Genomic DNA, 15,870 nt, shown 5'->3' with positions numbered 1-15,870 from the left:
CTATTATAGTACCGCCTTGATCTAAAGTTCTTTAAATTCTTTCTTAAAAGAGGATGGATTAAGCTATATAATAAATGCTATTACTAGTCCCTGATTATAATCTTCCTACTTAATCTAATTTTATAGCGGTATAAACAATGACTCGGTTAGAGAGACTGTGATAGAATTAAAAAAATTAGAAAAATATAAAGACGCTGGTTCCAGAGGGGGTCGAACCCTCGACTTTGGCGTTATTAGCACCACACTCTAACCAACTGAGTTATGGAACCATATTGTTGGTTATGGCCAAAATTTTCATGTCCTGAACCAAACACGGTAACGAGGCTTTTTAAGAACATTTTAACGTATTTCACAAGCGAGTAGCCACCTCAAAAACATAGTAAATGCGATAAATTACAACTTAATATCTCAACAATAGTTTTATACAAGGGTTTTCCTTATAGGTTAATACTTTTTAGGTGACATCTAACCTCTTTAAGGGGGTTTAGAGAAATTCTATGACTTTGTGATCGCGGTATATAGATTTTAGTTCACAACAAGGTGATTTTCAATACCGTGATACTATAGCATTTTAATTTCTTTAATATTTATATATGGAGATCAAAATCCTTATCTACTCCTATCGACAAAAAAAGGGACACAAGAAGAATGTTGTTGTTGAGATGTAAAGTTATAAAACATCACATTTACTATGAGGTTTTAGTGGTGGCCATTCGCTTGTGAAATACGTTATATAGTTATGCAGTCTTATGCTCTCTTATTAGTAGAATGCCTTTTGTTGAGTCTCCTGGGTCATGTGACTCATTGCTGCCTAGGGTCTTTGTATAAAGGTCTCGGTGCATGCCTAAGGGATCCTCTTAGTCCTTTAGTCTTCTAGTTTCTAGTTATCGATCATTGAATCCATCATATTGATTCGATTCCATGATCTCCACAGGTTATGAGACCTACCTTTTATTGGTTGAATTCATTTTGACCATCACGCTTCCAAGAGCGATTTTTGAATAGGGTCTTAACCCTTTGATCCAGGGCATCAGCCTTGACCCTTTTGAATACGGGGTCTGCACATCCGTCCATACTCATCAGAGGATATCTCATCAAATAGTCTTGCTTACTTCTTTGAATAGCTTCTTTCATCAATACAATTATCTTTAATCATCATCTTTCACCAAACGAACATCTTTCATTGTCTGAGCCGGGCCCCAATCCTATTAAGATTCCGGAGCCAGATGACCAAGCCTTCGAATTACCAGAGAAGCATCATATAAAATTCCAAAAGATGGAGATTCTCGAACAATCCAATAAGAATTCCGAGCGCTGGTTCGATACAGTGCGATTCATTCTCTCTCCTCTGGGAATCAAGCGAATCATCGACCCTTTAAAGTACGCTAGACCTCCAACGACAGACACGAGATATAAGAAATGCCGTTATTGGTCCATAATGGTAGCCGGTTGGCTCTATACCCATATTGACGGTGAATTGAAGGACCGTTTCAAGGCGTCTCAGGGTGATATAGACGAGATCTTCGCCGATAACATTGTCACGGAGCTTAGGCAGATGATGGGTGGTGATCACAAGGCGAATCAGTTATGGCTTAAAATTACCAATTTAGATAAGATAAAGCGGTCGAGCTTCAGCTCAGCCAAAGAATTCATCATTACGTATCAGAGCCAAATCGAACCTTGATTTGTATAATATCGCCCCAGCATCCTTCTACTCGTTAGTCTTAATGTTGAATCAACCAAGATCTGAATTACCGTCGATCTCATTCATCGAGGAGGATTTGAAGGACAAGGACGGCAAAGATCTCACTATTAATATGCTCAATCGAATCTATCGAAAATTGCAGGTCGAGTGAGATCATATTCGACAGAACAGTGGACAATCCAGGGCAGCTCCACAAGCCAGCAGGAAGCCTAAGGCGAAAACAGCAGTTACTATCCATGATCCAGCAAATTCATCAGCTCTTAAAAGGGAGACTCCTAAGGAAGAACCCAAGGCACCATCAACATATGGGCCAGGGCTTTAGGGTGTTCCCCCGAAGGGCATTTTAATCCATCAACATACAAAGCACAAGCGTGAACAAGAACGACAACGTGATGAACATAGAAATTGCAGTCACTACGGCGCTAGTCCTCATAAAGCAAAGGAATGTGCCTATCTTAGTGATAGATTAATCTATCCTACGTGGGAAGCCGTCAGGGCTTCAGGGGTATATCATCATAAAATTCTGTCACATTAATATCCTCTTTGTCGTCGAAGTCTCGGCGATCATCCCGCGTAGTGCCTGGGACCAGTCGTGCGCCCCTTGTCCGATGGGGCGAAGGCACGTAGACGTATGTAGGCGGCGTCTTGGCTGTAAACGGCGCGGAAGATGTTCTCGTTATAGCCGTTTCCTTCCCGGCTAGAAAGACCAATGCACCTCTCGGTCATGAGAATTTGACGTCATTAGCATCACATTGACCTATGCATTCTAAGGTATATTACTTTACGCCCCGAAAGGATCCATAGAAGGAGGTACAAAAGAGCCGTCCTAGCACCGACTTAAGATATATGATTGCTCTATGAAAGATGTCTTTTAATTGAGACTAGGGAGGACCAATGAACTCATGCTTTGCTAAGTGGATCGGTCCTAAGAGGCTATTATATACAGTCTAATTTCTTGAAGGTATTAACGCGCTGGGTATGTTACAGATGGGTTCCATAACTCAGTTGGTTAGAGTGTGGTGCTAATAACGCCAAAGTCGAGGGTTCGACCCCCTCTGGAACCAGCTTATTTCTTTTTTTCAAAATTTTGTTTCTATCAAAGTCCCTCTATATATTTAATCTCTATCATTCATGTTGGTGTTCATCCTCGCTAAAATTTCCATCGATATTATGCTCATCGAAATCTTTATCATTATCGCTTGCTTTAAGTGCAACTATAGCTCTGCATTGTGCTCCACCGACGTTAGCGATAACCGTATTTAGGTCTAGCATCGTCATTATTGTTATTGTTGCCCTACGAGTGATTGTGGCTATAGCCGCCGAGCTGCTGTATTATCTTGATGAAGTCGGAGTATTTACGTGGAAGGTTGAGCTGTTGAGATAACCGGTTCGGAAGCGAGGTATTGGAATTGCACCTGAAGCTTTGGCTTCGTAAATATGTAAATAGTGAGGGAGTCGGGTCTTGTTTAATCGAAAGGAGGCGATCTTCGGCTTTGTGAACCTTATTTGTTATCTATAATAGTACACACGACGAAGTTGATCGAGAATTGTATTTAGGTTATGGATGCCGGAACGTGCAGGTAGGATTGCGGTCGTTTCGATGTAAGGATGATGGTAAGGGCGTGCAAGGCTGAAATTGCACCTGAACCTGCTGTCGAAAGGTTGATTGCTGTAAGAGGGTTAAGATCTCGCTTTGGAGGGCTTGAATGGTGGAAGCGAATTCGGCGCTGAGTTCGGCGCGAAGTTGATCCATGATGTTGTTTGTGGCGAGCGAGGTTGAAACTCAGATAGTTGCACTTGCTGAGTTCGGGCTTGTTGTTAAAAGATGATGGTGGCAAGCGAAGTCGAAACTTAAATGGTTGCACTTGCTAAGTTCGTGCTTACTGTTAAATGTCGTTTGTTAGAGGATAAAATCCAATGAAAAAGGAGGGTTTAAATAGCCTTGCCGCAGCGTACCAAGTGCCTCGAAGCGGTGCAGTCTCGCACAGAAAATACCCAATGGTAAAGGCTTACTGTGCTGTTCATTCGGATCAGGAAGGTGGGTGCTGGACTAAGAGTGATACCGAGGCTGGAACCTCTATACAGTCGTATAAACACGTCCAGTTCGCCAGTTCTCAGTATAGGGCTTCGTATTAAGGATATTCAGTATAATGTGATAAGGCAAGCTTATTGTAGTAATAAGTCCATTCAACGAGATACTGAAGATGGGGAGAGAAGGAAAGAAGGAAGGAGGAAGTGCGCGAGAGAGATACTAAATAACCATGTCGGCCCCACTTCCCTTACATGCCTGAAAATTAGGGTGTCCGAACTTCATATGCGATCATGTGACCCGAGAGCTCATCAGAATTTGAAATTTGATGGTTAAAATTCTCAATCAATAATCATCGGTTCCATAACTCAGTTGGTTAGAGTGTGGTGCTAATAACGCCAAAGTCGAGGGTTCGACCCCCTCTGGAACCACGATTTATTTTTTTATCCTTTCTTTGTTTTTTGCTACTCTATATTCCATTCTTCATCTCATTTTTGTCAGTATTTTTGCTTCTTATTCAAATAACAAAGGTATATATGTATATATATATGTACGATACTCTGTAGGGAGTATCGATCATGGATACAATTTGTTCCCCTCATGTCAATCAAGTCTATGTAACCAAACTATATAACCTGTGTATGACAGTGTTGCTGGTCGAAATAAAAGTTTGGAACTGTCAGATAATGAGGGGAAGTACCAAAAAAAAGGCAATGATGGACATAAAAAGATTTCATACAATTATCTAACGAGCGTCTATATCTTCAGTTGATGAAGATTATCTTTGCCAGGTTACCAGTTTGACATGGTAACGACAGCCTAGGTTGGTATTAGTGATTAGTTATTCTTTTCGGTTAATCCGAGTTAAATATGACCAGAAATGGCGTCGTAGCTTGAAGAAGCCCACTTCATCCTCGTACGGGCGTATGGACGCTGCTATGCCAGGGTAAGTGGGCGGCACTATAAAGCAGGAAAATCTATTTCGAAGCGGATCAAATTACATATCACTATGCTTTGAAATGTAATTTCCGCGTCTTTGTAGTCCTATCGACCAGCCCTAGCAGATAAGCATCCGTAGGCCTCTATGGGGATTAACTAGAGTCCTACTAACACGAGTAGTTGCTCCGAACTTGACTTTTTTTCAAAGAGGGTTAAAGACACGTTACCTGTGATGGAGATATCACTTATGTCAAGAAACGCCTAAAGCCTCAATAGCGCCTTTTGTAGCCGTGATCTTCTCTCCGCTATCCTTTAAGACAGCTTTAACGATGGCCTCCACAGTAGTAGCCATAGGGCCCGGGTAGATTGTGTTCCTTTAGGATCGATTGTTATAGACACATTCTGCTAGGCCTGTGGAGAAGCCTCGCTGCGTAAGATAGGAGTTCGACGATTTCTCTGATATGATGTTGTTTATCTGACCTAGAAGAAATAAAGATGAATCGATCAATTTCATATCACTACGGGTGGTGAGATATCACTTACCACGGGTCGCATGTCGACGAAGGCCCTCCTTGTCAAAAACCAGCTTGATGATTGTATCACGAAATAGAGCGAGATCCTTGTTCCCATCCTGGTGGAAACTATATGCTAGCTGTAATGCCTGTCGGATTTAAAGCCGGTAGGTAAATCGATACGAGATGATGTTCTCGGCGTTCACGATCTTTCCATCGTCAAGAGAAGTAGGATGAAACATGGTTGAGTGCAACAAGGAGTTAAAGAGATGGAAAAGGTAGATAGAGAGAGTTTGTTAAAAAAAGATATACAGTTGCAAAAGATTATTTTTACATAGATAAAAGCTCAAGGGAGATTGTTTGAAAAAGTGCAGGGCTGGGGCATGGCAGATGATAAAGCGTGGGACTTCCATTGAAATTTCTCCCATTCACCACCATGAGCTCGGGAAAGAAACCTAATGTCTAGACCGCCAACCTCGGAAAGAAGATCCACCTGGGTACTCCCGAAGCTCCCTTTACTCCGTTTCAGATCCGCTGCCTTCGGCTCAGCGAGAGGCGTTCTTTATTAATCAATAGCATGTCGTAAGGGTCGCTCCGCTAGAGAATTCTTTTCGGGTCTGCTTATGGTGCCTGGCTTTAACCTAAAGGACTTCTTAGACTCGCTGTATGCTTGGTTTGACTTCCCGGGCCTCTGTTACCCGTTCATTCCCGAGGAACCATTCTAGCAAGACTATAAATTCGATGTAGTCGGGCCCTTCTCTTAGCTATTGCGTACCGCGGCATACCTTTCGTAGCGGCAACAGATAAGTGGGAAAACCAGTAGCTCCTTATCGTCTCGTGTGTGAAAGAGCTTATGAGGGCTAAAACTAATAGGGCCGCCACTAACACAATGCGCCTGGATGATCTCGAAGCGATGGCCCTTATCATCGATTTCAAATACGACGGTAGATATACGGGATTTAATTGATATTAGAAGCCGTTCATTATCCGTGATTCTCTTATGTTGATGACCCTGTAGTCTCGCAATCGAGGACTAAAGGACTCCAATCCTTCTAAGATATTAGCGTATGCCGACGAGCGCTTTACACTTCTATACTGGTATATATATAGCCTAGATTCTTTTAAATGCCTTAATTGTAAAAGCATCTCTCTCATTTTAAATAACGCCTTAGATCTAGCAAAGGATCATCTGGGATACCAGGCTAAAGGCTACCTTAATGCGATTCTGAGCTTGGCTGTTATTACACGGTGCATTAATCAGAAGTTGTGCAATGCCACAGTTAGAGTTAAGGGTATCGAGTATATGGATACTAAAAGACTCTACGAGCAACTTTCCCACTAGGGCAATAGTATTTTGCCCTTAGATTTACGGCGACCAGTCGATAGAGAGACTGAATTCCCAGCGGAACATCGCGCCGTTAGGAAACGTCGTGCAGTTTTGTGGGCTCTTGAAAACAATTGTTATTACAAATCGATGATTGTGGTCGCTCGATATGGCTTTAAGGATAGAGCCTCAATTCATGCAAAGGCGCATGGCTCGCCGTGTGGGGTACGAGAGTCATATAATTGCGCTCGAAGCAGTCGATTTGGCCAATATGATTAGACAGCGTCATCCAGGGAAACAGGACGCCGAAGACGCCGAATAAAGGCCGTTGGTTGATATTGCACCGCCTGTACTGCGGGATATTTACGCCAGTGTATGCAATTGGGTCTGTTTCTACGATGAAGGCCCCTTAACGCTATAAACCCTGATTATAGACACAAATCTTGGACACAAAAGCCCTGTCCAAGCTTCAGGGGTAGATACTAAGAGACGAAGGGCAGACCTCGCCGAAATTGGAAAGACGCTTCGGGATACCGTGGCCGCAGCTTCGTCTCATGGAGATACGGAGGAGAGCCTTGAAGGCCAACTAGCTTTTCCAGGAAGACTAGGCGATTATTGCGAACTGAACGGATGGCTAAGTGCGCACTGTACCTTAATCCAGGGTGTTATCAATAGTCAAGCTCAAGTATGTTTACTCATAACACTGACTAGATTGACGATCCCGTTATCCCGCACTGGCGCAGGTTGTCTCCATTCCTAGTGATGGGTGCAAGCTGAAGTGGTAGGAAGGCTGTCGCAGGACTGAATAGACTAGTAGAGTAATTCTTGAAGCAGACTTGGGGGTGCCTGGGTATAAGGAAATGTGCGTGATTTGGGGTGGAGATTGCTATTTGGCTAATAATATCCAATGAACACCCTACTTCTTCTTTGTGCTACCAAGAAGCTACTCCTAATAATGAGCTAATCCACTTATTATTCTTTTCGACCATTGCTGTACTCGGATCTCCGAGACAACCCAACGGGGAGAAAGCGGAAATGTAAGCATAACAGACAGTAGATGCCGGGGGCTGGGTATGGGTTGGGTTGGGTTGGGTCCCGGTCCAATTGGGTTCTGGAGAAGCCTAGTTAGCACTTAGCGTCCGAGATATGGTCCGACAGATACTCGGACCTGTTTTCTTGGCTGAGTATACCACACTGGGAATAATTAAACGGAATAATCTTAGTGGACCTGTGTTCCGAGTGCTGTCAAGAGTACAAGGATCTTCGCCTTGGAACGTAAGCCTAGCGACACCTCTAAAGAGAGATCCCCGACGCTCGGGGACTCACTACGTAAGCCCTCTCCACCCCCAGGGCCCCGCCATAGGACTGGGAAATGTCATCAGATAATCGCGTGTTGTAAATAGATGGGATTTAAGAGGAGTTAATAATATCCTAGGTCAATTTGTAGTATACAATCTCAAAAGAAGAATCAGAACCAGAAAAAGAAGTCAAAGAAGCCATCGCTTGGCCTCTTTACTTTGTCCCGCTAGGTAGGCCTAGGCTAGCCGTCTTTTGCCAGACGCCTAAACTAGGCTGCTCTAAACTAAACGTTAGGCTGATGCACTTTCCCTCTCCTTGTTTCCCAGCTGTTTGCTATCTGGAACATTTAGTTATGCCAATCGCCCCCTCTTGTAAACAATATAATGCTTGGATACGAGTGTCTAGACTCCAACAGTCCCCGCTCCTTCCTCTTCTCCGTCGTCGCTAATGTCGGCCCCCGTGGCGCCAGCCGCTCCTGGCCGTGGCTTACCGCCAGGGTAACGATAGGGACACCTCAGCGTCATCTCTAGCACGCATAGAGCATGTCGTGGCAGACACCCTCGCGCTGATCGAAATCCTCTCGGATCCCGCAAACCGCGCGCCGCTTGAGGCGGAGAGGGCGCTCGCGGAGGGCTGGTATCGTCGGTCTCACGGGGGCAACGAGGCCGAGAGTAGTGAGCGGCCTAGCATTCCAGACACGCCGCAGCCCCCTTTCGTCGTGCCTGATGGCTCCCAGCGGTGGGAGCAGCCGCAAATACTGCCCGAGCTGCCGTGGCATGATGACGCGCTCAGCGAGTTCCCCTTTACAACGACGTGCCTTTTGCTGGGATTGTTGCGCGACGATGGCGATGGCGATGCTAATGCCACTATTAGCAATAGTAGGCGCCCTGGCGACGTCCAGCTCCAGCCGCTATCCACTGTGTTCCGTGGCGACTGCGCCGAGTATGGCCTTGTCGTTCTCGATATCTCCGACCTCGACAGCGGCGTCAAGTACGGCATCGTTGGCTTCCCCGTGCGCTATATGGCCGAAGTTTCCTACTACAGCAAGGAGGGTGGCTGGGATCCCGTTGAAGACCCCCGCCTAAGAAGGAGCCTGACATTGTACTCATCAGCCCGCGGCCTCGAGTGCCGTTGTCTATTCTTCGGTGGCTACGCAAGTACTTCTACTGCATGAGCCTGGACGCGGGACCCAGCGTCCTGAGACTGGAGGATAGGCCGCTTGTTGATGCTGCAGCCTTGGACTGTACGTTTGTTTCCACGCCATCTGTCCGCTTGTGGGATTAGGATGATGTGCATGTGCTGACTTAGGAATGGTAGACATTTGGCCGCCGGAGCTTGAAAATCAGGCTAGAGTTGAAAATCAGGGTAAAGCATCTTCGCAAGGTGTTATCTCAAGTATCTCCGACTGTCTGTGAATTACTCGCGCTTCTCCATGCTCACACATATCTACCGCATTTACTGACTCATGAAACAGACTTCTGGCCTTCAAAGTCCACTACCCGGGCCAAAAGTGCATCGACCTCATCACCCTGGCGCTTGACCACGTCCGACGAGCCGCCGCGAGATGCGCACATGGACCGCGCCAAAGATGCATCGTCCACAACAGCCTCGCGCTTGACCACGTCACACGAGCCGCCGCGAAATGCGCACATGGACCGCGCCATCGATAATCTGCTGATTCTCACACAGGAGCTCGCCGACCTCCACCTCGACGAAAAGACAATCGGCAAATTCCAAAAGCTCGCCGAGTTCCGCGAGCATCTGCGGCGGCGGCTCGAAGAGGTGCCCGACAGCCTGGGCCCATCCTCCGAGGCCTCGGGCCATATTCTGCGCGTTGCGTACGCTGGACGCACGCACCTCAACTGGGTCGCGTTTAGGAACCTCGCGCCAGGCCTGATCGCTGCCGCCGTTGCATCCGACGAGCTTCGGGGGGCGTCTGCGCTCAGCCTCTGCGTCGATAAGTTCAAGCTGGAGGGAGACGAGGGATACCTCGGTGATCTAGCAGCGGCTCTGGCGCAGTCCACCCTCAAACAGCTCTGTTTCTTGCAGGGACCGGATAGGGATAGCGACGACGCCTCCGCTCGTTTCTGCACGCAGCTGCTGCTGCAGAGGAGGTCATCAGGGGACTTAGGGTGGCTCCGCGACAAAACCATCTATCCGACTTACGCCTTTTCGAGATCCTTGCGCAGCCGCAAATTCAAATCGCCCTCGACATGATTCTGCTGGTTTTGAAGATGTCGCTCCAAAGTGGAGACAGACGTGGCAATTGACCAATCATACTTACAATGTCCTGTGATGTAGTGGCTCCCATCTATCAATTTACGATCATCGTGATATGATAAGAGAACAAGAACTGGCCGTACAGAGTCTAGCAAGACTGTAGGCCTCTCTAAACTTTGCTGCTTTTTGTACATAGTTCGTTCCGCTATGTATTGTATTAGGAATTTTTGTTGCGACAGAATAATGGCAGGAATTAGCGGTGACCGAGAGGGATAACAGACACTATGGCCGCCTATTTTGGTGTAGTGGCACTCTCAGCGAGAGGAAGAGATACGCTAATCACATTTTGACATCCCAGTTGAAATTCTCTGGTATCGCCCGAGGAGTTCGAATGGAATGGAGGTGGTCCTTGCGACCAGGCTGAAATAGTTTCTTGTCAGAGACACTGGGGGGGGGGGGGGGGGGGTTAATAACATCAAGACCGGGTGTCGTTAGCTACGAGCTAAGGTATAAATCCATATCTAAGAAGTCTTAGAAGTAAGATATAATTGAATTTCTCCTACTGCTCGCGCCGGTTTTATCTCTTCTATCAGATGACACTAATCGTCTTAGCTGATCTTCGATAAAGGAGAGCTATAACTATCGATTTGGTGATACTAGCGTTTTCTAAGGGATATTGCTAAGAGTTAGGACGTGGAGGCTGGTAATGACAAAATCGGAGTTCTTTCGGCCGTCTTGTCTCTGGCGCTGTTGGACTGTATTTCAACTCAACTTTGGAAACATGTGCCAGACCATGATTGTCAGTTCGGGCTTTTTTGGCGCAGTTTTCGCTTCTGTCGTCATTGCATTGCTGCTGCTCTGATTGAAGATCTCTCTTTTTTTTCCCCCGCACGTCGAGCACTTTGCTTCTTGTTTAAATAATAAAAATAAAGAATATAGAGTACCAAAAAGCAAATAAAGGACAAAAAAAGAAATCGTGGTTCCAGAGGGGGTCGAACCCTCGACTTTGGCGTTATTAGCACCACACTCTAACCAACTGAGTTATGGAACCATGTATAATTAATTTTAGAATTTTAATGATCATATTGTAAGTTGATAATTTGATCACTTTTCCAAGTACTCAATCAAAAAAACATATTTCATCTACGTATGTTTTGCAATCCGTTTTCTGCTTCCATTTTCAAGGCTTCTTATTGGCTCTTGTCGTTGCCCGCCCGCCCTATTCCCTTATCAAAATTCCGTTCTAGCTTTAACCTCCGCCCTGAGCGCCCTCATAAAGCGGCGGCACCCCGACCGGGAAAATCGCGACCGTGGCCTAAAATCTGGTATATACTGCTACATATATTTGCTGAAAACCAACCTTCCCTCCACACCACCTTCTCACCTTCTTTATCATTTCCCATTATTGATGGCCTAGAAGTGCCCTGAAAGGCACTCTTGTCATCAAAGAAGCAGGATAAACTTTTATACAAAGGCTGCTCTTGATGCCGGTATATTATACACACCATCTCCTGATGTGGGTGGACGGCATCCCTAAGCGCGTTGCGCTCAATACCAACCACCCCATGAACTGTTCAACAGTGAGCTTTATCTCGCTCCAGACATTTTGAATCCAGTCCCAGCCCCCATAATCGACCTCACTATATCTTTAATGACTTCGGGGCAGATGGTAAGCAAAATAGTTCAAGATCCATGACTACACTATCAAGTAGGTCAACGTTGAGATATTGTAGGCCTGACTTGATTATACCTGTCCTCCCTCCCTCCCTTGTCCCTGTCTCTGACCTCAGACTTGGACCTTTAGATAGAAGGATCATTACACCGAAGTGGATGAGTGATGACTTATCACACGGACCCCGGGGTTCACGGCAGCTATCAAAGAAAAGGTTTCACTGCACAAACTTTGATTTCCGAAAACCCGCAGGCGTTGAGGGATATCAGGACCTCGTCCTGTCGTTAACAAAAGAAGATTGATGAATACGTTCGTTAAAATTGTGAACACAAGGGATGCCAAGGCAATGTGTGTCGCTGGTTTTATGGCTACGACTCAATGCCCAACAAGTGCGGATAGTTTTTGAGACAACTTGGAAGTCCCTCATCATTGCGCCCTGGAATGATTCTGCTCCAGTAGACGAGCAAGGCAATGTTGTTTATTAGTGACAAAGAGAGACGTGCTCAACTTCCTATGAGATGCTTGTTGAATGTGTGAACCGGTGAACCTTCGGAAAGCCAGGCATGTCCTGCTAAAGCGCCGTGTCTCAAATCATCACGCCAAGTCTCGACAGTGAGACAGTCGTGGAACAGGCACTGGCGCGGAAGCGCAATAAAAACCACCATCATTCTCTCACCAATTGAGCCTTTTCCAGCATATCCAACCGATTGAAATCGCCGCTAACCCCGTGAAGCTGCTGATATCCAAGTCCAAACGAGATTAGGGGGTCAAAACCGGGCCGAGGAATTGTGGATGGAGCTATTCCACTCAAGACTAGCAAAAGAAATAGAGTAAAGCGAATAAAAGTGCAATATTGTCCGAGTGGACCCCTTACAAGCCTGTAGGATTTGCGAAGATGCGGCGGATGATTTCATGCCTCGGCCCCTCTTCCAAACTGATCTCGACATAAAAAAAAAAGATTCGCCAGGGGAAACAGCTCAAAAATTACACAAATATCTGATATTCAAGAATGTCGTGAGTGCCTATATACATACACAAGAAGAAAACCCCAGATTAACTCTCACAGTGCCCTTTTAACAACTCTTGGCCTCCGCGCCGCGCCTGGCCACGCACCGGCGAATCACGCATCAGCCTTGCTGGTGGTGAACTGGTTCTTCGCGTATATTCTGACGAGCCCGCGCGGCGCAAAGATCCGTCTGGGTCTTGATCACAATGTCAGCCCCCGTGAGGACTTGACTACGTACGGTGAGGCGGCCGTGCAATCGGGAAAGATTACCCGTCGCGCCCTTGACAAGCTCAAGCGACAGACGTCGGCTCATGCCAATGTGCAGGAGGGATATACTTTGTTTGTTGCGGCGAGTATGTGGAAGTCACTTTTCTTTTTCGCGTTTTCTTTTTCGCGTTTTCTTTTTCGCGTTTATGATGAACTTGCATCTCGTGAAATTGCTGCACTGTACTGACCTCGCGATCTAGTCCTCGTCTCCTTGTACGCCGGTCTCCCAAATGAGACTATCAATACCGTCGGCGTTTGGTATTCCGTTTCCCGTGTCGCGTACCACCTGTTCTACTGCAACATCGAATCTTACTCTTTGAGCTTTTTGCGCTCAGCGGCTTGGTGGTCGGGGAACATCAGCTGTCTTTATGCGCTGGTGCAGGCCAGCAGGAACTTGTAAAATAGATAAGAGGTGCTCCTTGATTGCCACCTAGTCTCGGACGATAGATGGGCTGAACAATACAACCCAATTGCATGTATTATCCGGGCACTGGGTTAAAAATGACAGTCGAGATAAAACCTTGGAACTCCTAGGTGGCGCGACGAGGCGCTATAGACACCTTCTTCCACGAAAACTCTACCAGGATTGATCAGAAGAGGAATATGCCGAGGGTATCGGATAGAGATAAAGAGTTGAGGGAGCTGACTAGGACGAATTGTCGCGGGACAACTCACTCCATCCAAGACTGGGCGTCAGCCACCTTTCATAAACACAACATCTAACGCAAAATATAAACCCGGAAGAATTGAGGTCTTGAAAGTCCTTCATGCATGAAATAACCACAACATCATCACCATGAGAATGTTGCATGTCGAACCGTTCCGCTGATTGGTGGAAGAACCCAACCCTCCAGGCACAGATCGGCCCCAGACGGGGGAATGAATCCCGGCCATAACGATGAATTACACACTTTTGAATAAGAACAATCCGACAACGTTCAAGCTCGCTCAAGCTCGTCCCGACAGTCTCTCCACATCCCCCGCTTATCAATACCCTTGGCGAAAATGCGGAGAAATGAGTCAATTCACCGTCTACAACATATACACAACACCAGCTAACTCGCTCAATTGCCGCATTCCGCATGCCTTGCCGATTACCCCAGCCTGTCATGGAATTGCTTTTTACAGGCGGAGAATCCCTTTCCTCTGCCCGTGCCGTTCCCCGGACATTGCTAATCTGGGGAAAGCCATGAGCTCCATTTTTGTAGGGCCGATATCCTGGGGTATTCTTATAAATTAGCAGGACTGCCCGCTTGACTCTCTTACAAATCAACCGCAGTATCAATTGATTTCATTGGCCTCGCTATAATGAAGTTCCTCGCTATCGGTGCGCTCCTGCTCAGCACAGTTAGTGCTCTTGCGACGGAGCATATTATCAAAGGCGCCCAGATCATCCCGGTCAGCGACAAGGCAGGACTGAAAAAAGTCGGTGCTCATGGACATCACAAATACCACGACCGTCGCACAGTGACAATCCGGTCATCGAAGAGCGACACCGATGATGTTTCGGATGATTTCCTTTGGGGCATCAAGGCTGCCAATCACGGCGGCAGACTTCTCTTGCAAAAGGGAAAGACATATGTCATTGGCAAGAAACTTGACCTCAGCTTCTTGGATAATATCGAGGTGCAGCTTGAGGGTGAATTGAAGGTACATAACCCCCAATACGGTGACTAATTGAACGGCTCTGACATGAACAGTTCACCGATGATATCGACTACTGGCAAGCAAATCACTTCTACTACTCTTTCCAGAAATCTATCACTTTCTGGGTCTGGGGTGGTCAAGATATCAAGATCTTCGGAAAGGGTACTCTCAATGGTAATGGCCAGGAGTGGTACAATGCCTTTGCTGGCCTGGAAGTTCTGGTAAGCATGATGTTCCAAAACAGTTGGGAATGTCTCGCGCTAATTGATAATTCAGGACCCGGACAATACTTTTTACCGGCCCATTCTATTCTTGACCGACAACGCTACCCGCGTGTCCGTCGAGGGTATCACCCAACTCAACTCGCCCTGCTGGACCAACTTCTTCGTCCGTACCAAGGATGTCTCTTTCGATGATGTCTTTATCAACGCCTTTTCCACCAACGCATCTGTAAGTCGTGCATCTGGTTACAATACCAATAAATTCTAACCCGTTCGCAGGCTTTGCCCAAGAATACCGATGGATTTGACTCCCTCAACGTGGACGGTCTCAGTGTGACCAACACGCGCGTCGATATCGGTGATGACTGCTTCTCGCCCAAGCCCAACACAACCAACATTTTCGTGCAGAACCTGTGGTGCAACAATACCCACGGTGTCAGTATGGGAAGTATTGGACAGTATTCGGGAGTCGAGGATATCATTGAGAATGCCTGGATTGAGAATGTGACTCTGTTGAACGGCCAGGTAAGATACTCTCCCCCACATGGATTTATGAGCGATTGATCCTAACCGGAATTCAAGAACGGCGTCCGTCTCAAGGCTTGGGCTGGACCGGACATCGGCTTTGGGCGCATCAACAACATCACGTACAAGGACGTACATATCGAGAACACCGACGCCCCTATTGTGTTGGATCAATGCTACTTCAACGTCAACGCTACCACGTGTGCTGAGTACCCGTCATCAGTCAACTTCACCAACATTACTTTTGAGAATATCTATGGAACTTCGTCGGGCAAGAATGGCAAGGTTATCGGGGACTTGACTTGCTCGCCCAATGCTGTGTGCTCGGGTATTCAGCTCTCTGAGATCGATATTACTAGCCCGGCTGGAGGTCCCCCCGTCGTGATTTGCGATGGAATTGATGGAGATATTGGCGTGGAGTGCCAGTCGAGCTCGGCTTAGATGGTGAGTATAATTGTTTAACAGAAGAATTATGGAAATAGTCATAAATCAAAAGTACCGAAA

The 15,870-nt window shown here is 46.5% G+C and overlaps 4 protein-coding genes across 4 annotated transcripts; all 4 read left to right on the top strand.

The window, feature by feature from the left end:
• Positions 1–1,276: 1,276 nt before the first annotated feature.
• On the top strand, positions 1,277–1,684 carry N7471_001983 (uncharacterized protein; the record flags this gene model as incomplete). The annotated part of the gene is made up of 1 exon (XM_057274703.1): positions 1,277–1,684. One exon carries the CDS (start codon positions 1,277–1,279, stop codon positions 1,682–1,684), a length of 408 nt encoding a protein of 135 aa, XP_057139341.1.
• A 6,507-nt stretch (positions 1,685–8,191) lies between these two features.
• Positions 8,192–10,025, top strand: N7471_001982 (uncharacterized protein; the record flags this gene model as incomplete). The annotated part of the gene is made up of 3 exons (XM_057274702.1): positions 8,192–8,305; positions 8,350–8,965; positions 9,283–10,025. The coding sequence occupies 3 exons, from the start codon at positions 8,192–8,194 to the stop codon at positions 10,023–10,025; spliced, it is 1,473 nt and encodes a 490-aa protein (XP_057139340.1).
• Positions 10,026–12,666: 2,641 nt separating this feature from the next.
• On the top strand, positions 12,667–13,439 carry N7471_001981 (MAPEG family protein). The gene is made up of 3 exons (XM_057274701.1): positions 12,667–12,714; positions 12,767–13,059; positions 13,174–13,439. The coding sequence occupies exons 1-3, from the start codon at positions 12,710–12,712 to the stop codon at positions 13,371–13,373; spliced, it is 498 nt and encodes a 165-aa protein (XP_057139339.1). The 5' UTR covers positions 12,667–12,709; the 3' UTR covers positions 13,374–13,439.
• An 842-nt stretch (positions 13,440–14,281) lies between these two features.
• pgxB (uncharacterized protein) lies at positions 14,282–15,807 on the top strand (the record flags this gene model as incomplete). The annotated part of the gene is made up of 5 exons (XM_057274700.1): positions 14,282–14,623; positions 14,674–14,841; positions 14,897–15,070; positions 15,121–15,366; positions 15,424–15,807. The coding sequence occupies 5 exons, from the start codon at positions 14,282–14,284 to the stop codon at positions 15,805–15,807; spliced, it is 1,314 nt and encodes a 437-aa protein (XP_057139338.1).
• Between the last annotated feature and the right edge of the window lie 63 nt (positions 15,808–15,870).

This window comes from Penicillium samsonianum, assembly GCF_028829775.1.
Source record: "Penicillium samsonianum strain IBT 33392 chromosome Unknown utg000002l_segment0_segment0, whole genome shotgun sequence".
In the NCBI taxonomy this organism is placed as follows: Eukaryota; Fungi; Ascomycota; class Eurotiomycetes; order Eurotiales; family Aspergillaceae; genus Penicillium; species Penicillium samsonianum.
This window is presented reverse-complemented; position numbering and strand designations above follow the sequence as displayed.

Excerpts from the sequence above, each read along its gene's own strand:
- N7471_001981 (XM_057274701.1), top strand. Across the intron at positions 13,060-13,173 it reads TACTTTGTTTGTTGCGGCGA|TCCTCGTCTCCTTGTACGCC; the intron begins GTATGTGGAAGT and ends CTCGCGATCTAG.